Raw genomic sequence first — 21,366 nt, 5'->3', positions numbered from 1 at the left:
AAATATCTACCACACAAGCACATTGCGGAATTTGTGGGAAGGGCAGCTATCATGATTTATCTTAACTCAAATTCTTTCAACAGATACATGTAGTCAAAGCCAACATTAATATGTATCATTTGTCTGTGCCACTGTTGTCCAAGAACTACGATAAACATCAATAAGCCACTGTGTTGTACGGTGTGACATACTGTATTTATTCATCAGCATGAAGACACACACAATAGTTTATTTGTGGCATGTTCTTCGCCCTGCTGCCAAATACTAGAACACTAAATGTGCACTTGAGTATTTACTTTTTGTTGCTTCACAAAGGGTCGAGGGTGGGAGGTGGTCCATAGTGGAGGCAATGTGATCATCAACCCTTTACAATGAAGAGACAAGTAACAGCAACACTTTATAATAACTACACACTATTAAGCATTATTAAGCATTAAATACTGAATTCATCATTTATAACACATGGATACACACACAAGTCTGTAGTTTATGAACACAGTTGTAAATGTTTTACTCATCATTGATAAGCACTAGCTGTATATATAAACTACATACTAATGAGTATTCATGCGTTATAAATGAAGAATTCAGTATTTATTAATGCTTAATAGTGTGTACTTAGTATAAAGTGTTACCCAAGTAACATCAAAGTGGCATATATTTACAGTTGCTTTCTTTTTTGAGTTGAGAGTCTTCATACCCCTCCCCACCCCCAAGAGCGGCCTGGGGCTCGGCCCACATGCGCAGGCCTTCACACCGGCCCTATCCCATCCAGAGCCTCTCATTCAAGTCAACAGCTTTACCCACTGACCTACCCAGCCACATGTGTTGGGCCCTCAGCTCCACCATACTATTATCCTACACTACATGTGTCACTTGACGCCACAAGACGCCAAGGTGCAGATTTGCAGGAATATTCTTTGGATCTGGAAGCTTGCGGTTTGGTTCCCAGTCAGAGCTAATGTTTGTCTGGGTCCAGACTGAGCTGGCCCAAGACAACCCACTGAGCTATCCAGCTGAAAGTGTGCAGGGACTTCTCTGACTCTCACTCACACTTTGCACAGACAGGTTGACAACTCTTTCATGTCAGTGGTCAGAGAGAATGAGATGATAATGTGACTGTTTAGTTCTGAAACAGATTTACAGCTACGAGGAATCTGCCTAGGTGATTAGTGGCAGGTAAGGTGTATGATATATGGTAACACAAGACAGCAATACTATGTAATGTTATACACATGTTGAATACTTAAGTCAGAAAGATTAGACTACTGGGGGGTTTTGTGGGCCCCTAGAATTGTCATCACCTTTCTCCCTTACGGCCCTGTGAGTCAGCATTGTGGTTGCCCGTCATCAGAAGCTCTACATTCATGCACTTTTCTCTTGTTTTAAGCCACACACATCTTTCAGTTTTAATCTTTGGTCTGTTTGAGAGGACTACAGTAAATTCAGCTGATGGTAACAACTCGCTCAGCATCTGGTTCAAAAGTTAGTTTTGAAAACATCAAAACAATGGTCAGAGGCAGTCTCAGTTTCTAAGCATCATCAAAACACTTCACACATATACTTTAAATGTGAAACTGCTTTATTCAATGGTTTTAACATTTCCTTAATGAATGACACTAAAGGAATCCAAACCAAGAGAAACACCAACACCATTTTGTTACTGCCTTGATGGAGAAAGTCCAAGCAGTAGAAGTTACATACCGTACCTTTAAATCATCTAGTAGAGCTGAAATAGTAATCACCAAATTATTAAAAAGTAATCATTGGATTTCATTGAACTTAACAGAAAATATCACAATATAATATAACAGAATAGCATTTGTGGATGTTTTTTTTTCTTTTCTTTTTTCCTTTTACAAAATGTGTCATTTATTTTCCACATGTCACCTTTATAAACAAACAAACAAACAAACAAATCCATCTTGTGTGGTGATGAATTTGAAATAAGTGACACTCAGGAGTGTTTGCCATTTAGTTGACATTCTCTCCATTACACAGCAGTTTGACAGTTACATCTTACCAGCACCGCTCAGGCTTCATGAAGACCACATGCCATTTTCTCAAATTTCAGGTTTTGTAGGTCCTGTGGTGGACCTGGATAAAGACTTCAATGCCATTTAAAAACATGTCACTTTCTCTACAGGCTATGTTTCTAACCTTAAAAGCAACTGCTATTTGAGTCTCGGTTTACTTGGATATTATCAACAGGCAGTAATGACATTGTAAAGCCCAAGAAAATGGTTTTGAGATGACTCCCAAACTCCAGGCAGGAAGTTGCCACCAGAAGAGGTATACAGTAGGACAGTATGACCTCCCACTTGCTTCATCGAGGAGTTTAAATTGATGGGCTTTCAGGTGAACCTGTGGTTGGAGCAGGTAGGGGACTTAGGGGACGGGGTAAGAGAAGCGGTGTATTTAGGGTAACCAGTGTAGCACGGTGGGTTGTCCAGTTCAGATGATGGAGATCCAATACTGTTGCTGGATGAGTCATCCATGGAGGGATCCTGCAAAACAAAAAATACCCTTAGCCAATATACATCCTCCGCTATACAAAGTTCATTAACAGTATCTAAAGATTCCTATATTCCCTGACATAAACTTTCATCAGCCTCTCATAATCTCAGTAGTCATTTACCTGCAACAACATGCTAGGTTGACGCTCATGTGGAGTATTAAGAAACCTGTAGTTGTTCTTGTGCATGTAGATATTACTAATCTGAAATCTAATGTATGTTGCATTTGTTCCGTTCTGCTAATAAGAGTAAGTGACAGAGCAGCAGCAACAGATGTCACTAATACACTTGATGATCCAGAGTTACTTTTAGTCTTCCTACTTTTTGTGAGTTAGAGAATCCAATAAAATTAGAGCAGTGATGAGAGAGAGTTACCTTCTGCTGCAGGATGTAAAGCGAAGTTACCGCATGTACTCCATTATGTTCTTTCGTTTTTGGATGAACATCATCTGTGGCAAAGAACAAAACAAAACATTGGACAATCTATCAAACAAATCGTCTGAATTCTTGACGTTAGATTAACATATTAGATGAAGTTTAACAATACCATACCTCTGGTACTGATTGGTGAGTGATGAGAGTGGTCTTTAAACCTGGATAGAGGCTTTCTTGGTGGATGTCTTGACCTAACAAAGACTAAACGTTATCAACGCATTTCTAAAATGACCTTTGTTAAAGCAGTCTTTTACAACAATAGTTATTCTTACTTTTTGGTGGGTGTCCAGCAGGCACATATTGTTAGCAACGTGATGAGGAGGAAGATACCGCCAGTGGAAAGAATGATATAAAGGGAACTTCTTCCTGGTAGGATTCAAGGTTACACATAGCAAGTAAATATCAACAATGGACAGAACAACATGGAACCATAAAGTAGTAAAGCTAAACATTCACAACATTGGTTAACATTAAAATGTCTCTAGTCCTACTACTGAATGGGTGACATTTTGTGCATATTCATGCATGTGGTTTGGCATTATTCAAGTGATCGTCAGATAGCCTATAGTCCTTTGTCCATGTAAGTGAAATTTGATATTAAAGATTTAGACATGTGGTTTAGGTGTAGAAACACTTCTGCATGATGGGTTTAGTTGAATCACATACTGTAGACTGTCAGTCTGATTGGTAGGCTCGACATGTTGCCCACAGGATTCTCCACTGCGCAGCTGTAGATGTCATCGTCTACCATCAGCACCCGTGTGATGGTCAACAACTTCTGGTCCGGTGACAACACGAATCTCGTTTCATTGGTCTGAGGCTTCCCGCCTTTAAACCACCTGTATGAAGTCCTGGTTCCGTTGTCATGGGAACAGTTGAGGACGACGTTTTCACTAAGCTCCAGTACAGATGTTGACTCCATGTCGATGTAGGGCCTGGATATAGGCTCTGGGTGTAGGTGACAGTAAATACAACAGTTTTCAGACACAAATAGACAAGAAAAAAGGTACAATTTCCATTCTGTTGTGTGTTAGCTACAGTGATCTCTAAGTCTTTAAACTACATTACAACAAAACAACAAAATCATTTCTGAAGAAAACATTTCACAAATGATTCCATAACAATTTTTTTGGTGCAGCAGAAACAAGCTGGTACTTCTTACTAATATTATTACAGATACACAGCAGCATTTGTGAACTGAGTTATGTTCTTGTGCACCTGAGGTATTTAAGTCTAATATCTACCTATCTCTCCTCAATAATAATAATAATACTCTGGGAAATGTGTGATATTTGTATGAGGGAGACATGGAGACAGTAGGCAGAGGGCCTTTTTTTAACAGGGGTTTGTTTCTCTGCAGTTTAGCAGGAAGAAAAGGTCTCCTTAACACAGACTGGCTCCTGTGGCATGTTATTTCCCCTACTCCTCGCCAGGATACAGGTGACCTTCTCTTAGGCTGCTATGTGGGTGATGCCATACACTATTCGACATACACCGCTGAAGGGGGTGTTTTCTACTAACCCACTTTGATTGCAAAGCTGGCAGTAAAAGATTTCTCTCTCATGGAGAGGTTGGAGATTAGCATGAGCCACAAGAGGTTATAGCCTAATACATGTGGTTTTAGTGTCTAGAGGTTAGTTAACATGGTCAACTGTGTGGACATTACAAATGCAAAACAGATCTCCACAAGACATTTGCCACTATCCCAGGTCCCTCATGAGCAGTGTGGTCTTCATTAACTGGATTTCCTTGTTCTAACAAGCAAATAAGAAGAGCAAGGGGGTGCACATGGAGTAAATCTGTCAGATAGGATAGTTTTTCAAAAAGTCAACTCGCAAGTGTTTCCAAAATATTTACTCTCAAGATACCAAATCATATCAAGGCTTTTGTGAAGTCCTCTGGATGCTCGTGGTCTGCTTCTTTCTCTGATAGGAACTTTTGTCACAACAAGCCCAAATTTGAGACCAGTGCTGAAGCAGAAAATCGCCCTCTTTCTTGACATTTCTGTCTGCCTCAGCCATTTATTATCGTGGCAAACCCCCCAAATGGCCGTGGCTGAGCCTCAGGCCAGAGCCATTGCTGTGGTCAATTAATTAATTATAGACTCCTCTGATCTGCAGTTAATCAATTCCTGACCCCTATCTCCCATACATTTATATGAAGTCTCTGTGAAAGACAACCACATGCAAGTTTGAGTTAAGTTTTACATTGTTCAATCAATGTAGTTTTCATAAAACCTGTTATTTAAATTTTTATTTCAGTTTACTAAATTATTTCTGTCACTGCTAGTTTCTTACTATAATAACCCCGCTGCCAAAAGAGTCTTGGGTTCTCAGGGAGCCACAGGAGCCAGACTTTGCAATTTCAACAGCCCATTAGTGAAGAGAACATGTTTCACCTCTGAAGTCAAGTCAACAATCATCACACTTGGGGTTTGAGTTGGACTTAATCCTAAGGTGATCATACCCTGAGATACAATACAACTTGTCCTCCTACCATCCACAGTGAGTGTGATGCTGCCCTCTCCTGTGAAGGTATCGTCTGTGATGGAGATCTCCACGTCATAAGTTCCTTCATCAGAGAATCTGAGGTTGTGGAGAAGCAGAGTCCCATTCTCGAACACCAGGATTCGGTCACGATACTCGGGCCTCAGGGTGCCAATGATGTCAGTTCCTATCGACTGGACGACGGTGACGGCCTTTTCCCTCTGGAGCTGCCACTTGATGACCGGCAGGTCGAGGCTGAAACTAGTGTAGCTGACCGAAAGAAGGGCCTCTCCTCCGACTATACCTTTGATCAAAGTGTTGGGGATGGTCATATTCACTGCCAGCACCTCACCTGGAGAGAAACGTGGCAGATTTTCTTTCCTCATATCAACACAATTGCAACATAACTCCTACAAATTAAATAACACCACTGTTTTATCCTCCTAAGCATTTCCTCATCAACCTCCTGCATCACTCCTTCAAAGGCAGAGCAATAACTTAGGAAGCAAGATTAAAAAAATACAGCAATTGTGCAACATGTCATTCCTCTATGAATGTTCAGTCCATGTGAAAACCATTTTATTATGTTGGTGGATTCATTTGTGTTGCTATTGGCCCTATTGCATTGTGCAGTGTAATGTAATGTAATGTAATACAAGTCAGCAGGCACGATAGGGACAGTACTCTGTCTAATGCAATAACCATATAAACAATAATTATTGAAATTCCTTCCACATGCAGGCCAGATGTAAATAGTCCACATTCTCTTTCACATTTACAGTGAGTGTTTTTCTTTGTTTACAATGACAGTGAATGATACAGTGGTTTACTGAAGGCTAGTGTGGGCATCACACCCCATCACAGCTGTGTACTGGAGCCAGTTTGCATGGCAGATCCACATTGCTATGGTAACAGCTGTCAGTCCTTGGGATGGGCGAGCATGAGCCAACAAAAGTGAGGATTGTTTGTTCAAATTTCCTTCTTGGCAGTTCATGAAAAGAGCACTGGGAGCAATTCAGATGCCATGCTAGCCTTGCAGAAACAGAGCAGCTCAGTGCCTCTGGTGCTAGCCACAACAATGGCAGGACAGGGATGAGACACAGCCACAGTTGAAAATAACTCAACATCTGAAAACACCCGTTCTTGTAGGCACAATTACTGTATTACTTACAAAGGGTGGGCTCAAGACTGTAAGCACCCACATAGTCTGATGCAATCAAATACCCCAACAACAAATACTACCTTTGTGATGCCTCTAATGCTCTGCACAGCACTGTCAATGTTTGTTCTGATGCTGTAATTGAGGGTAACATTGAATATGTAACAGTGTCATGCGAAACAATGCAGTTACAGCAAACATCTGGTCATATCACATTATTTCGAAGCCTGTGCTTTATGATGTTAATAACTTTTAGATCACCTGCCAACTGGCTCTGATGCTGGCAATGTCTTACATAGCTATGATCATAGAGGATGAACTGTCCCACAATACTGTATTTATAGCCAACATGTAATTAATTCCGAAATTATAGCTGCAAATTCTTTTTTTATTATTATTCCCAGAAACAAAAATACAAATTTAACAGTACAAAGATTTATCCTTAATCTGTGGTTAAATATATGTCACATTGCTATTTGTATTCTTACACAAACCTCCAGAGACATTTCATTAACATTCAAGTGAACCATCAGACCGTTCTGAGTCAAACTCTGTGCTCTAACATCAGCTGGATAAACATCCATAAAAATCCATAGGCCTTCCCCATAAAAGCTGTAAACCTTAATGTAATTCTAAAGTTGAAAACTTGACCTACCTGAATTGAAGAAACCAAGAGAGGTAAACAAAAAAATCTGGGAAACTATTTTGGCTTTAGAAGCACCTTCTTTCTCTGCCTTCATCTTGGGTCTCAAGCTTTGTTTTCCTCCCAGACAAGCAGCATAGTCTGTGTCTCTGGGCAGGACGGGGCACACAGTTCGTCATTCAGTCTCTGTAGGGACTGAGTACATGCTGTTCTCGAAAGCTGCTGCAGAAACCGGACAAAAGTGCATGTGTCTGGATGTCCGATTGTATGTTTACGCATGCTTTATGTGTTTACTGCAATGGTTTTTAATATTCTAATAAACAATACAACTATGAGCTGCAGTGATGGTAATTTAAATACAATTTAGGCTACTTGTTTGTCGTATCTAGTGGAGATAAACAAGCTTTGATATTTTGTATGCACAAATTGCTATCTTTGCCCACTCCTTTTGTTGTCCAGAATGTGGTGAAGATAAGTCCTATGCTGAAGAAAAGGTACATTGAAATAGAATAGTGTGATCACGCTCTTGGCACAACAGTTGATCATGTTGGCATGTTTATTTGTCAAGGTCAAAGTATGGTATCTAAAATACATTTTTTCTAGGCATTATGAATTTCTGCATTTTACTAAAAGCCCAAAATGTCAATTTGCTGCTAGCAGTAGGTTTCATCCTCTGGGGAGCATCAATGTTTGTAAAACCTGTCATGTTAATCCTAATTTCAAGTCTATAACATAGACCAAATAATTTAAAGAATAGGAAACAAAAATGAATGTATTTGTCAACAGCTATAACTATGACTTGCAAGCATTCATCGATGAATTCTGCTGCATAATGAATCACAGTATTTAAAAAAAAGAGAGAGAGAGATAAACAGCTTAGTTCTGCTACAATGTTTGTCTGACTGAAATCAAGACTAGGAAGTTGGTTCCATCATATGTTCATATATTGAAATATCTTAAGAACGGTAGTTTATGTTTTTAAACATCACATAGGCCTATATCACTGCATCCATGCATCTTTATATGTCTTAACCATGGTCTTAACATTTTGCTAAACTTCTACAAAGCGGAAATGGAATTTGTTTTCTCCTCTGAGTGACGCCTCCTCACCAGTATAGACGATCTTTGTTACAAACATGGCTGCGCACAGCGACCATTGGCTCTAATCATGACAGCGACGCTGAAGTCAGCTTCCCATTCGACATTTAAGGGGAAGCTTAAGGGAAACTTAACTTGCAGCTGAGCGACTGATCATTTTTGATGCTCCACATTTTACAAAAGTACTAAGCTTCAATATTTGGCCAGCACCTATGATAGCTAATTAGCCAGTGGCAATAATGGGAATATAACTGTATTTGCAATATGCGGCAAATGTCAATGTAAACAGATAGCCTACAGAAAAAACAAGCAGTGTAAAAAAAAAAGAAAAAAAAAGCATTATTATTCAAGCTTATCAATACATGATGTTTTACACACCATGTGTGATATGTGTGAATGTGGAGGGAACTATAAAAAGGACATACACTTAAAGTTGTGATGATCACTGCAATATTTTACTATGGATGTGGAAAGGTATTAAACTGTTGCAAAAAACAATATTTTTCCAATCTTACAAATTGTGTCAATGTTTCTCAAATTTGCACAACACTCCTCCACAGCTGAGGTGCACTTTTAAGTTTCCCTTAACTTCCCCTTTAACCTTGCCTTAACGGAAGCTACGAATCGGATGCTAACTTCGTGGATGTCAGTGAACATGTGAATGTCACACTGTTTTAATCCACCACCTGAATCTGTCCATTCCTGATATTGATCATTGATTATTGGAAGGAGGCATCCACACTGCATGTAGCGGGGCTGTGGCTTCACTCAGGGCGGACAGATCAGAGCTGAGGCTCGGACTCAGAGGTTTAATTCATCAGCTGCTCCTCCCGTCTCATGTTAGCATTTTAGCTTCAGCCTGAATCACGATGGATCCAGACGGACAGCTGAGAAACGTGAGTGAGATTATCAATAACACACAGAGACACGTTAATGGGAAATATAAGTGAATATAACTTTGTGTGAACGTGTCTCTTGCAGCTGCGGGATTTCCTCATGGTTTACAACCGCATGACTGAGATCTGCTTCCAGCGATGCACCAGCAACTTCAACTACAGAAACCTCACCATGGACGAGGTAAAGTCAGCTGTACATGTTGACTCGGTTTATATGTGTAGACAGCTGCAGCTTTGATTGTAATGGTTTTATCCTGTTGTGTCTGACCACCTTTAATTAACCTGCTCCATTTCTCCTGATACCGGTGTGGCCAAAAGTATATGGACACTCTGACTGTTTAAATAGGAAACTAGGGCTGTGTTTTGGCAGTAATCGGTGATACAATACATATCCTGTTATGATATATTGATATATTGGGATACTGTTAGCAACCCATTCTTACAAAAACTCTCAAAGTTTAAAGAACATACTGTGTTATATCTGCTTAGGCCTATATGCACAGACAAATACAGTTTATTTTTATGCATTTAGACTCAACATTTGCACCTGTATTTGTATTTCACAGTTCCTATAGCATCTTACATCATTGCAAACACCATGTCAATATCATGTATTGATCAAATATTGATGCAGGGCTTCAAATAATCGATATGGTATGATGTTTTACTGTAGTGTATCAAGATCTTTTTAAACTCCTCTAAGAGAATCTTGAAGATGTCTCTCCAAAACCTTTTGCATGTTTATGCTGTTCAATCCCTGCTTTTCTGGAAAGATTTCCCTTTGGGACCTGTTTGCAGGGGTTTTATCCCGTTCAGCCATGAGAACATTAGCGAGGTCAGGCACTGATATTAGGTGATGACTTCTGACAAAGGTGCTGGATGTGTTTGAGGTATGCTGCAGCATTGTGCATGGAGAGGAATATTTCCCTGATTGCAATAAAGGCTCCAAACCTCAGAATAAAAACGCTCACTATATAGCCTATTACCAGCATACGTCTACGTCCTTTTATAAACAGCATATGATGAACACATGATGTAGTAGTTCCTGCCTCATTACCTCTGATCTCTGGTGCCTGTTCAGGAACGCTGTGTGGACAGCTGTGCAGGGAAACTGATCCGGTCCAATCACCGCCTGATGGGCACCTATGTGCAGCTGATGCCCCGGATGGTGCAGCGCCGGATGGAGGAGATGGAGAGCAAGGCCAAGGCAGCAGAGGCAGCTGCTTCTGCATCTACAGAGGCGGCTCCAGGCCCCATCACCACCACCACCTCTGCATCCCCACAGCTGCTGACCCCTGTAGCGACTGATGTGGGACCAGAGGCTCACAGCTCAGTCTTACAACCGGCAGGATTAGATATTCCAGTTGGAATAGACGCGGCTGCCACAGGCGTCCACTTATCGGCAGCTACGCCCCTCACACCTGCAACTGAAACGCTAAATGCTCCAGTTCTTAATAAAGCTGGCGATGGACCGTCTTTTTCATCAGGCTTTGTACAGCCACCTGAGTCAGGGAGCTCAGCGCCTGTGTTTGCGCCGTCCAATCCAACCTCTTTATCAGAAGATGCGCTGGTGTCAACAGCAGCTGCAGCTACGGTGTCGGGGAGCCTGTCAGGCCAAGGTAGAGCCCCAGAGATTCCCCCTGTGTCAGGCCAGTAGTGAGGCCCAGTCTGGGTCTGTCTCAGCTGGACGGACTGTTGTGAGTCCCAAACATAATGATGAAATGAATAGTTGACTAATAGATTGACATACATGATGAAGTTGTCGCATGACTTACAGGCTGTTTTCACTGTGTAATTAAAGGTCTTTTAGTTTTTTCTTATTTGTTTGACACAAAAATAACATAATGACGACCTCACTTTAACCTGTGATGGGCAAAAACCGACATCTCTGTTGTTTTTGTGATGAGTGGCTGTAACAAGAATGAATTTGTAATGTGTCTATGTGTGTCTGTCCAGTGGTGTTAATGCTGACAGCTCTACAGTGACCAGTCTACAGTTTGCACCCTTGGATTGAGGAGACTTAACACATTTGGACTTTCAAAGCCTGGACGGCTCAGTCTGATGATTGTTGGTGATAATCATCAATAAACAAGGAAGTGTCCGATACTTTTGTTATGTTTTCTTAATTGTAAATGCTCCAGTGACGAAATGCTTTACTTGTTATTTGCAGAGATTTCATGCCATCCTGCTGCCGGATGCCCTAACGCAGCAGTGGACTGGGGCGTGTGCTACAAGCTCTCACTGCTGTGGGTGTAAATCCAGTTCATGACCTTTGTCACATATCATCACCTCTCTCCTCCCATCATTTCCTGTCTACATGTTATGTTCTCCAGTCCAGCAGCAGAGCCATGCGAAGAGATCAGTGTTCCCAGTCGCTTTATTCCTCGACCACAGGCTTTGAGATGTGACAGCTCTGTGCTGTAGAAGAAATTTAGTCTCATTTGGATAAAACACGACCATGGATAGTTAAATTCATTCGGATGATATGGTCACGCTATAGTTGAGATATTTAGCCAGCCTGTTGTTGTAGAGTCACGGCCAATGAGACACAAGTTTAAGAATCACTGGTATTTAGTGAAATGTAAGGGAAATTATTCATAACAATCTTATATAAAACCAGTTATACTTTAATGTACAGAAACTGCAAATAACTTTAGAGGTCGTAAATTCTCCTGATACCATGGTCACATTGCTTAACTGCAAGGGATCTTTCAACAAAGATGTTTTTGTTATGTATTTGTGTTGTATAAATATCTTATTTTACTCTCAAACCATCAGTATCAGGCTGAAAAATGTAGTATCAGCCAGACTCTGATTAAAATGATCAAGACCTTTACCACAGGTGTTATTAACAACGTCACTACTGGCTCAGTTTAATCAACATTCAGTAACATCCTCTGGGGGGAAAGGCTCATTATACTGTAATCAACTTATAACTGGTAAACATGCAGAGTGACCGATAAAAAAGGGTTAGGGTTGTTGCCATTATTTTTCAGCTCCTAAAAGCTGCCAATCAGCACACACAGGTGATATTTACAGAAGGTATTTGGTAACCAGGCAGCAGGAAATACACAGGTGTAAATAATCACAACAATGAAGGAGAGACACCTCGTTAATGTTATAAGCAGCACCTGTGCTTTTCTAACTATTGAAACCCAGCACGTTCAATAATTCTTAATTTTATTAGTCAAACTAAATTTATGTAAATGTAAAAGGAGAAAATAAAGAAGGAAAATGCTATGTGATTCACTGGATTTTGATATTGGCATTTTAATACCAGAATCAGAATACTTTACAATTAATAATAAAATTATAGGCCTACTAATGATATAACCCCCATATTCAAAATATAAAAAAAGAAAAAGAAAAAATAAACGCACACCGTCCATAATAAATAATATCTTCATATTCAAGTAGTTAAACATTTACATTCCTGCAGTTCAATACGAGTAATTAGTAAAAACAATAACCCAGAGCCACCTCACCTGTCCCACCTTTGTTTTCCTCGGCTCCATATTTCCACCCCCGGGTGTAGCAGCGCTGCATTTCCTCCAGCAGGCGGCGCCGCCCCGCCGCTCGCAGCCCCAGAGCCAGTAGCGGCTCCTCCGACGTTTCTCACCAGTAGCTGCCGACATCAGCGCCGAGGAGCGGGGCGTGGACTCGGACTCGACCATTCCCTGCTCTTAAAATTTGAGGAGACGGTCGACTTTCAGGGGGGAAAAGGGAAGAAAAAAGAAACTTGACAAGAACCCGATCGATTCGCACCAGGTAAGAGTTTTGATCAAGATTGTGTTTGTTGAATAGTTTGGTTTCTCTTGTGCCGGTGGAGGGTTTGAGGTGGATGTCCAACTTCACTTTGACTTTTTAACAATAGATCTCAAAGTGATCCAACAGGCCAGCCCATCCGATCCCACGGAGGAAGATAGAGCCTCGGGAAATGAGAAACAACAACAACATACAGCTGTTTAAATAGCTGCTTGGATTCAGCTAAATTCACTGTGGAAACTAATCAGTCTAAAACCCAAAAGACTGGACTAAAGGGAGAATGAGGGTTTAGGAATATAGTCTTTAAATGTACAGACAGGGTTGGATAGTGGATAGTGCTCTTTTCACTACACATTCATTTCACTTTAACTTAATACAAGTCAACCAGACAGTAAAGTCTGTTTACCTGCTTGTATCAGATGTGGGTATCACATCTGTACACTTTAATAGGAGTTTTCTGTTGAACACCTTTTGCAGGCTTCATGCTTGAAAGAGACTGAAAGAGCAAAGCGTCAAGAGACAAAGTTATGGATGACATCTTCACACAGTGTCGGGAAGGCAACTCTGTGGCTGTTCGCCTGTGGTTGGACAACACAGAGAATGACCTCAACCTGGGGTAAGAGGATATATCTGCACACAAACACACAAAACTTGGAAGATGACGGCATCACAAATGACCATAATGTGCAATAATAACACAACAAGAACAGTGTCTTATGATTGGAGCAGACTTTAAAAAGCAGACGTACCACATTTGGTATGGTAGGTGAGTGATTCTGTGTGTGTGTGTGTGTGTGTGTGCATACAAAGCAATCCTTGGCACATTAGAGGTGGTCAAATAGTTTCCATATTGTGCTCTCCCTGCTACTCCACATACTGCTGAACATCACCCAGCTTTAGTAATTCCAGTCCAGTTTGTACTTTTTCCCATTTTCTCTTGGATTTCTTCCCTTATGATGTCATCTCTAAAAAAGTGTGTGTGTGTGTGTGTACTGTGGGAGGTTGTGCCATGACGTCAAAGACTCAGACGACAGAATACGATCTAAAACGCATCCCACACTGGATTGAAAAGCACAGTCAACCTTTTAAATTAAAGCGCTAAAACCATTTGTTAGATTGACAAAAAACTAATCAATAGCACATCTGAGAGTCGGATGATTGTTTTTAATTGAACAACTGGGGTTTCATATAGAAAAAAAAACAACCACTTTCAAGATATCACTGTTCTCTGGGAACACCAGAAAAGATTTTTACACAATTTGTGACATATTATACAATAAAAAACAAAGCAAGAAGCGATTATGTGAATTCTTAATGGCCACGAGTTGCATTCCTATTAGATATACAGAGCACTTCTGCCTGTTTACATAATTTCCTTGCTAGAGAGAAGCTAGAAGACCTCACTGCTAAAGACCTTTGTTATCTCATTCTTGGGCCAGGCCATATATGTGCAGTTTGTTGACGTTGACTTTGAGGGCTGCAGAGCTGTGAGCCAACCACGCAACAGCCAAGGCCATTTCCTCTCTTCAACTCCATACAGGGCCAGGCCCTCGCTGACAGAGCTTCTCAGGCAGCTCGCTGCAGTCCCACATAAACATCTGAGAGAGCGCTCATTATGCTGGAGGCCCCGCTCTGGCTGTTACTCTGAGGAGGCTGGAGTGTGTGTGTGTGTGTGTGAAGAAGCAGCCTTCAGTTCAGTGTGTTATGTGTTGAGTGTTGCACATTTGGAAAGTATGTTGCTAACTAGGAATTAACATTTCAGATCTCTCCTGGGAGAAAGTGACACAGGAAGACGGTTGAAAAAAAAGAGGAGGAGAGGGAATGTGTGGCTGAGGATTCCTCTGTGTATTTTCTACTCTGTCATTCCTGAGTTTTTTTTTTTCCCCTGTTACTTTTTATAGCACACAGGGTTGCTCAGACTATGAACTATCTGTCGTCAGCTCTGGATCAGAATTGACAGAGAATGTGACTTACTGCTGTTTCACTTCGGTGTGAGTCAATGCTGCAGCTATTTCCTACAGCCTGCTTGGGTTTGATTGTTAAATGTAGTGTAACAGTTTGTGGCTTTGCAGGGAGTTGTGAGAAGGACTCAATTGGGTGAAGCTGGTCAGTCACATGTAGGTGATAGTTTGGCTCCTCGCCGCGGTGCTGTGTTCACTGTCTGTCAGTGTGTGTCCATCTCTGAATATGTTAGCAGGCATTCCAGCGTGCACACAGACGTATTTACCGCTGGGCCAGGCATCAGAGGGGTAAAAGGCTGCAGGCAGGGCAGAGGAAGCATGTGCTTAAGTCTAAATAAAGATTTGTAGGTTGTGGATGTGAGAACCGGTGTGACTGTGTGTCAGAGAAAGAACGGGGCACAGATAGTATTTTGTCAGCTGATATATGCTCAGGGTTGTTATGGGAGCCCACCAGAGCCCACACACACATATAGATGTAAAAGCAGCAAAGTATGCCCTTCCTTCTAAATATTGCTGTTTTACTAAGACAAACTGGACTTTAAAGTCAAGCCTTAAAGGGATAGTTCAACATTTTGGCAGATTGGCCCATTGCCATAACCCCTATAGTCATAGCAGTAGGTTTGTTACCTTTAATTGTCGGTGCATGCTATTTTTAGAACGGACGAGCAGAGCCGTGAGCTGCTCAGAGCTACGCTATGGAGGCTCATGGGATTTCTTGGTTTCCCTAATCAAACTCATCAAATACACAATTCAACAACTCCAAAACACTCTGGTGGACAAGTTGTGACCTGCACATTCACCACGCTATGAGATAATAACAGAACGTTACCAGACAGTTGTTTTAGAGGTAAATACAGAGACTGCTTGCTGAAAAACTGTCCCTGAAGGCAACGCGCATCAGCAGTTTTGCATGAATTTACCTCTAAAACAACTCTGTCTGGTAACGTTCTGTTATTTTCTCATAGCGTGGTGAATGTGCAGGTCACAACTTGTCCACCAGAGCGTTTCGGAGTGGTTGGGTTGTGTATTTGATGAGTTTGATGAGGGAAACCAAGAAATCCCATTAGCTTCCATAGCGTAGCTCTGAGCAGCTCGTCGCTCTGCTCCGCCGTTCTAAAAATAGCTTGCACCGACAATTAAAGGTAACAAACCTACTGCTGTGACTATAGGGATTATGGCAATGGGCCAATTTGACAAAATGTTGAACTATCCTTTTAACATTCCCTGAGCTAATTATTTAAAGCGTTCTCCGTCTTTCCTCTTCTCCCTCTGTGTCTGCTGTTGTAGTGACGACCACGGCTTCAGCCCCCTCCACTGGGCGTGCAGGGAAGGGAGGAGCGGCGTCGTTGACATGCTCATCATGAGAGGCGCTCGCATCAACGTGATGAACCGTGGAGACGACACCCCATTACATCTCGCCTCCAGTCATGGACACAGAGACATCGTTGCTAAGGTAAACACAGGCATACTGTACATACATATAAGGGCCTTTGACTGTGGCTTAGATATAACAAATAGACAGACTTCTTCCATCTTACGCTGGGCTGTGATTAAGATCAATTCTGGGGAAGTTTTTTTCAAATTAAAAAATGGCCAAATGAAGAATCACATAAAACCTGAGCTGAGCTGTGTTTACCCAAACAAAAACATTTGTCTTCACTCACTTATATGGACGTTGTATTTTGAAAACTCAACAAGAGTGTGACAGGAAAAAGAAAAATCGCTGCAGTCTCTTTATAACAATGTTAGAAAACCACAAATTATCCTGTTTTTTGTTGTTGGATGTTACTGGTGCAGGTGGTGTCACTGATTATGATGTCACCATGACATTGGTCTTAGATCTGAGTTACCCAGGGCACAACATGTCTTATGTTCTTGGCTTAAAACTAGTCAAACTTTAGTTCTGATGAACCAAAAACACTCCAGCCAAGTCTGAGATATCTTTATCTAAACCTTTTATCTAAGCTTTTATTTAAAACTGGACTGTGCGTGTATTGTTCATGGATAGCTGCTTTGTTGTTCAGTTTTCTGACTGCATTAACTTGCGAATTGCAGCTGATTCAGTGCAAAGCAGACCCCAATACAGTCAACGAGCATGGAAACACACCGCTCCACTACGCCTGCTTCTGGGGTCAAGACGAAGTGGCAGAGGTGCGTTAAAATACTCAAACAGAAACAGAAACTCTACCTTCTTTTTGCCCAGCCCCTCTTGTGGAGTTAAAGCAGCGACTACAGTGCTTTTGATTAACGCCTGTTTTTTTTTAGGACCTGGTGGCCAGTGGTGCCCAGGTGTGTATGTGTAACAGGTATGGACAGACACCTCTGGATAAGGCCAAGCCTCACCTAAGACAAATCCTTCAAGGTCAGAGGTCATTCGTAGGCACTTTAACACATTAGGAGGTTATTACTATGAAAGAAGAAAATCGTTTTCACTGCACTGATGCTTCTTTTCCGATATGTTTTAGAAAAGGCAGAGAAAATGGGTCAGAGTATGACCAAAGTTCCCTATAAGGAAACTTTCTGGAAGGGCACCATGAGAACACGACCTCGTGAGTAGCAGCTATTCAATATAACAAAATAAATCAGCATCACAAATTTTTTAAATTCTTTTTCATGTTTTTGCTCTTACAGGTAATGGGACCCTCAACAAGCAGGCTGGTATTGATTACAAGCAGCTTTCACTCCTGGCAAAGATCAATGAAAACCAGTCTGGAGAGGTCAGTTGTTGCTGTCTTTGTTTCCTGCTTGGTGAACACTCAGCTGCCCTGTTGTTTACCAGACAGTGACCGTGTGCTCCGTCCACAGTTATGGCAGGGTCGGTGGCAGGGGGATGAGATCGTTGTGAAGGTGTTGCAGGTGAGAGACTGGACCACCAGGAAGAGCAGAGACTTCAACGAAGAGCATCCAAAACTAAGGTTGGTTAAAGCCGTGATATGAGGAATCAATTCGGGAGCATCACTCCGTCACATGCTGTCAATCTGCTCATTTGCATAAACTGAAGCTGATGACATCTGGCTCTGCTGCTCCTCACTCTTCACATCTGGGTAAACAATGCTAATGTGAGGCTGGGTGTGATTGATTGGCGGTGAATGAGGTCAGTGGTTTACACAGGACTTCGGATCTTGTGCAATGAGCAGAGGATTTCTTTTTATCGTTAGAGGTCGGAGGAACGGAGGGGGGGGTGGTTGGTGCTGCAGTGAAGTATTTGCTGGCCTTCCTTCCTGTGTCATGTGTTCGGCTCTACAGTGTGAAAAAAAAACGACTCCCACAAGCCTCCTTCTGTTTGTAAACACAAAGTCCGCTATGGCATGAAATTAAGTTAAAAAAGAGCCTTAGTTTAAATCCTGTGTGTCGTTACTGCATCGGCCCGTGGTGATGTTCTTGCGTCGGTTTGTGTGTTGAGTTTTCACTGGTAAAATATTTTCCCAAAAGGCAAAGAGTTGCACCTTTTCCATTGTTGACACATGCACAGACAATTGCAAGAGAGGATTGTTGGTGAGCTCACACCAACATGTTTGAACAGGTTTAGCAGAACCCGAAGAAGGAGCGCTTCCGGATCCTTATTGATATAATTACAGCTGTGTGATGTACATGGATCACAGGCGTCAACGGAGAAGTAGCCAACTGTATTAGCTTATTACCGAGTCTGACCAAGCTTTAACAGGTCACGTGCCTCAAACCCTTATAGAGTGAGAAGAAAACTCAAAACAAAACCTTAAATAGATCAGGAATGAGAGAAACTTCTGAGACGGCCAAGTCAAAAAAAAAAGAAAAAAAAAAAGATCCCCCACCAGGAAGGCTGAGTGTGCAATAGTGAGGACTTGGCAGTGTGAGTCTGTGTTGGCTTCAGTTCTTGCCCTCTTATGGGAATTGATGCCAACACTGAAGTACTAAAAAATTCAGAGGCAACATAAAATCTGACATGGTTGGCAAAAATGAAAAACAAAGTACTGCTCATCTTCAGTTTCAATGGATTCAGATGATCCAAACGTGGTGTAAAAACAATGCAGATCCGCTAAGAGTTTATTTATATAATTTATATATGCAATTGCAGAGAAGGACATTTCTTATCTTAAGGTTTTTTTTGCTTCCTCAGAGCTCTGGACTGGTCTATCCCTTATCAGCTGAGAAACACTTGTGTTCTTGCTCTGTGTGTCATGTCTCTGTCATGTCTCTGTGTGTCTCTGCAGGATCTTTTCTCATCCAAATATTCTGCCTGTCCTCGGAGCCTGTCAGTCGCCTCCATCCCCTCACCCCATCATCATCACCCACTACATGCCCTACGGATCCCTCTACAACATCCTCCACCAGGGCACCAGTAAGTTATTAAAAGCAGCATGGCTGTAAAGATTGCTACTGTAGATGGAGGTAGTGCTGTGGTCAAGACCACCTAACCCAGGCCAAGACTGAGTCAAGACCAAGACTTTGTGGGGGTCCAGACCGAGTCAAGACCAAGACCTGGGGGAGGGGAGGAGACCAAGTCCAACACCTAGACCAAACCAATGCAAAAAAGAAAAGACAATTTAACTTATATCTATACTATATTTAATTGAAACAAAGTTTAGTTTGAACAGAATAACACTCCCACTTTTGACCCTGGTGCAACCAAGTTTTTCCAGATGGTTACACAAGTTTATACTTTTGTAGAACAATTTTAATTATTTTAAGGTGATTGAATTACATTACATTACATAAACCAAAATGAGCAAGTGACGGAGAGAGACATTTGCGGTTAAAAGAATAAAGACGTCACTGCAGCTGTGGTCTTGACTGGTCTTGAGAAAAAAAAATCCCGAGTCCAGCTCAACCGACAAGACAGAGTGAAAATGTAGTCGATTCTGAGACAAGACCAAGACCAAGACCTTGAAAATGTGATCCCCAAGACCGGTCTGGAGTACCACAACACTAGATGGAAGACATCATGCAACTATCTTATCTTGTGTCCTCCTCTGTCTTTCTCAGCCCTGGTGGTCGACCAGAACCAAGCAGTGAAGTTTGCATTGGACATCGCCAGCGGCATGGCGTTCCTCCACACCTTAGAGCCAATGGTTTCACGGCTTTCCCTCAACAGTAAGCACGTCATGGTGAGTACCGTCTCTGACCACCTAAACATCTTACTCTGTTACCGCCTCTGTGATAGCACACTATTAAGCCAATGTGCTGGATTTGCAGATTGATGAGGACATGACAGCCAGGATAAGTATGGCAGATGCAAAGTTCTCCTTCCAGTGTCCTGGTCGTATGTACTCTCCAGCATGGATGGCCCCGGAAGGTAGCTATTCCTTTTTCTTTCTTTTTTCCCCCCATTTTTCTCTCCTCGTTCCCGCCTCCGTCCTGCTCCCATAATTCCTTATTAAACCTCATGAGTCATACTGCACTGTATAATTTAGTTGCTCTTCAGCGGTAGTCGTGCTGTTCATCTGGTGCGTTGCCCCAAGTTACCGAATAAAAACAAACCCTGTGAGTTATTCCGTTATATTTTATGGTTGTCTCCTTGTTTTTGAAGCTCTTCAGAAGAGGCCTGAAGACATCAACAGGAGGTCTGCTGACATGTGGAGCTTTGCTGTGTTGCTATGGGAGCTGGTTACCAGGGAGGTCCCATTCGCTGACCTCTCGCATATGGAGATTGGCATGAAGGTAAGTGAAGCGTTCATGCAACCACAGGATTTTGCTCCATGTATTTCCTTGGGGGAAAAAAAAAAAGCTTAAAAAAGAAATTTTAAAGACGATCAGGATATTAACTGGGACTTTGCTTCTCTCCTCCCACCTCCTCCTGTTTCTCAGGTGGCTCTCGAGGGTCTCCGGCCCACCATCCCTCCAGGGATTTCACCTCATATCTGTAAGCTAATGAGGCTCTGCATGAACGAAGACCCGGCCAAGAGACCCAAGTTTGACATGATCGTCCCAATCCTGGAGAAAATGCAAGACAAGTGAATGCATCGGCAACAACTTGTACACTCCTGTTGTTCTGTTGTTGTTGTTTTTTTAAATCATCAAACCACTTATTATTTTCACTTCAATCATGTATCTGCTAAGCTGCTGTAAATAATGTCAGAGACCACTTTTAGCCACACGATCCAAACAATAAGTATTATATTGTGTTTCTTGTATAATTTAAATTTGAGGTATAAATGTTCCTTAGCCTTTGCTGCTCTTTTATTATAGCTTAACCGAAATACTGGCAATGTTTTCAGTCCAGTGTGGATTATATTCAGTGATGAGTTGCTCAGAAACTGATCCAAAGAAATGTGTATAGAAACACTGCTTTTATACACATGAAAAATGCAAATGCAATAAATGTTTTATATTTATGACAACACTTTGTCCTCTTTTATTTTATTTTAAGACATGTTGTTTGTAATTTTAAGAAAACCACAGCCAGCTCATTGGAAAGTTCTGGCTTTCTT

The 21,366-nt window shown here is 41.7% G+C and overlaps 3 protein-coding genes across 3 annotated transcripts; 2 read left to right on the top strand and 1 right to left on the bottom strand.

The window, feature by feature from the left end:
• Nucleotides 1-1,567: 1,567 nt before the first annotated feature.
• On the bottom strand, nt 1,568-7,443 carry hepacamb (hepatic and glial cell adhesion molecule b). The gene is made up of 7 exons (XM_085798171.1): nt 7,252-7,443; nt 5,448-5,789; nt 3,618-3,899; nt 3,224-3,317; nt 3,069-3,142; nt 2,892-2,965; nt 1,568-2,507 (listed from the first exon to the last, which is right to left on the bottom strand). Exons 1-7 carry the CDS (start codon nt 7,334-7,336, stop codon nt 2,355-2,357), a joined length of 1,104 nt encoding a protein of 367 aa, XP_085654297.1. The 5' UTR covers nt 7,337-7,443; the 3' UTR covers nt 1,568-2,354.
• A 1,534-nt stretch (nt 7,444-8,977) lies between these two features.
• timm10b (translocase of inner mitochondrial membrane 10 homolog B (yeast)) lies at nt 8,978-11,136 on the top strand. Its single transcript, XM_085798170.1, has 3 exons — nt 8,978-9,233; nt 9,319-9,414; nt 10,315-11,136. Exons 1-3 carry the CDS (start codon nt 9,207-9,209, stop codon nt 10,888-10,890), a joined length of 699 nt encoding a protein of 232 aa, XP_085654296.1. The 5' UTR covers nt 8,978-9,206; the 3' UTR covers nt 10,891-11,136.
• A 1,710-nt stretch (nt 11,137-12,846) lies between these two features.
• Nucleotides 12,847-21,276, top strand: ilk (integrin-linked kinase). The gene is made up of 13 exons (XM_085798169.1): nt 12,847-13,001; nt 13,476-13,614; nt 16,247-16,412; nt 17,015-17,110; nt 17,225-17,321; nt 17,425-17,508; nt 17,591-17,676; nt 17,765-17,874; nt 19,150-19,277; nt 19,922-20,043; nt 20,132-20,231; nt 20,466-20,596; nt 20,744-21,276. The coding sequence occupies exons 2-13, from the start codon at nt 13,526-13,528 to the stop codon at nt 20,891-20,893; spliced, it is 1,359 nt and encodes a 452-aa protein (XP_085654295.1). The 5' UTR covers nt 12,847-13,001; nt 13,476-13,525; the 3' UTR covers nt 20,894-21,276.
• Nucleotides 21,277-21,366: the final 90 nt, after the last annotated feature.

Source organism: Trachurus japonicus, chromosome 14 (assembly GCF_045865225.1).
Source record: "Trachurus japonicus isolate A0001 chromosome 14, Traja_1.0".
Lineage (NCBI taxonomy): Eukaryota > Metazoa > Chordata > Actinopteri > Carangiformes > Carangidae > Trachurus > Trachurus japonicus.
This window is presented reverse-complemented; position numbering and strand designations above follow the sequence as displayed.

Bases quoted from the DNA above. Each gene is read 5' to 3' on its own strand.
- hepacamb (XM_085798171.1), bottom strand. From the start codon at position 7,336: ATGAAGGCAGAGAAAGAAGGTGCTTCTAAAGCCAAAATAGTTTCCCAG. The intron at 3,900-5,447 runs GTAGGAGGACAA...ACCTACACCCAG, and splicing joins CATCACACTCACTGTGGATG to AGCCTATATCCAGGCCCTAC. The intron at 3,143-3,223 runs GTAAGAATAACT...AGTCTTTGTTAG, and splicing joins TGCTGGACACCCACCAAAAA to GTCAAGACATCCACCAAGAA.
- timm10b (XM_085798170.1), top strand. From the start codon at position 9,207: ATGGATCCAGACGGACAGCTGAGAAAC. The intron at 9,234-9,318 runs GTGAGTGAGATT...TGTCTCTTGCAG, and splicing joins CAGACGGACAGCTGAGAAAC to CTGCGGGATTTCCTCATGGT. The intron at 9,415-10,314 runs GTAAAGTCAGCT...GTGCCTGTTCAG, and splicing joins GAAACCTCACCATGGACGAG to GAACGCTGTGTGGACAGCTG.
- ilk (XM_085798169.1), top strand. From the start codon at position 13,526: ATGGATGACATCTTCACACAGTGTCGGGAAGGCAACTCTGTGGCTGTT. The intron at 17,509-17,590 runs GTGAGTAGCAGC...TTGCTCTTACAG, and splicing joins CACCATGAGAACACGACCTC to GTAATGGGACCCTCAACAAG. The intron at 19,278-19,921 runs GTAAGTTATTAA...TGTCTTTCTCAG, and splicing joins CATCCTCCACCAGGGCACCA to CCCTGGTGGTCGACCAGAAC.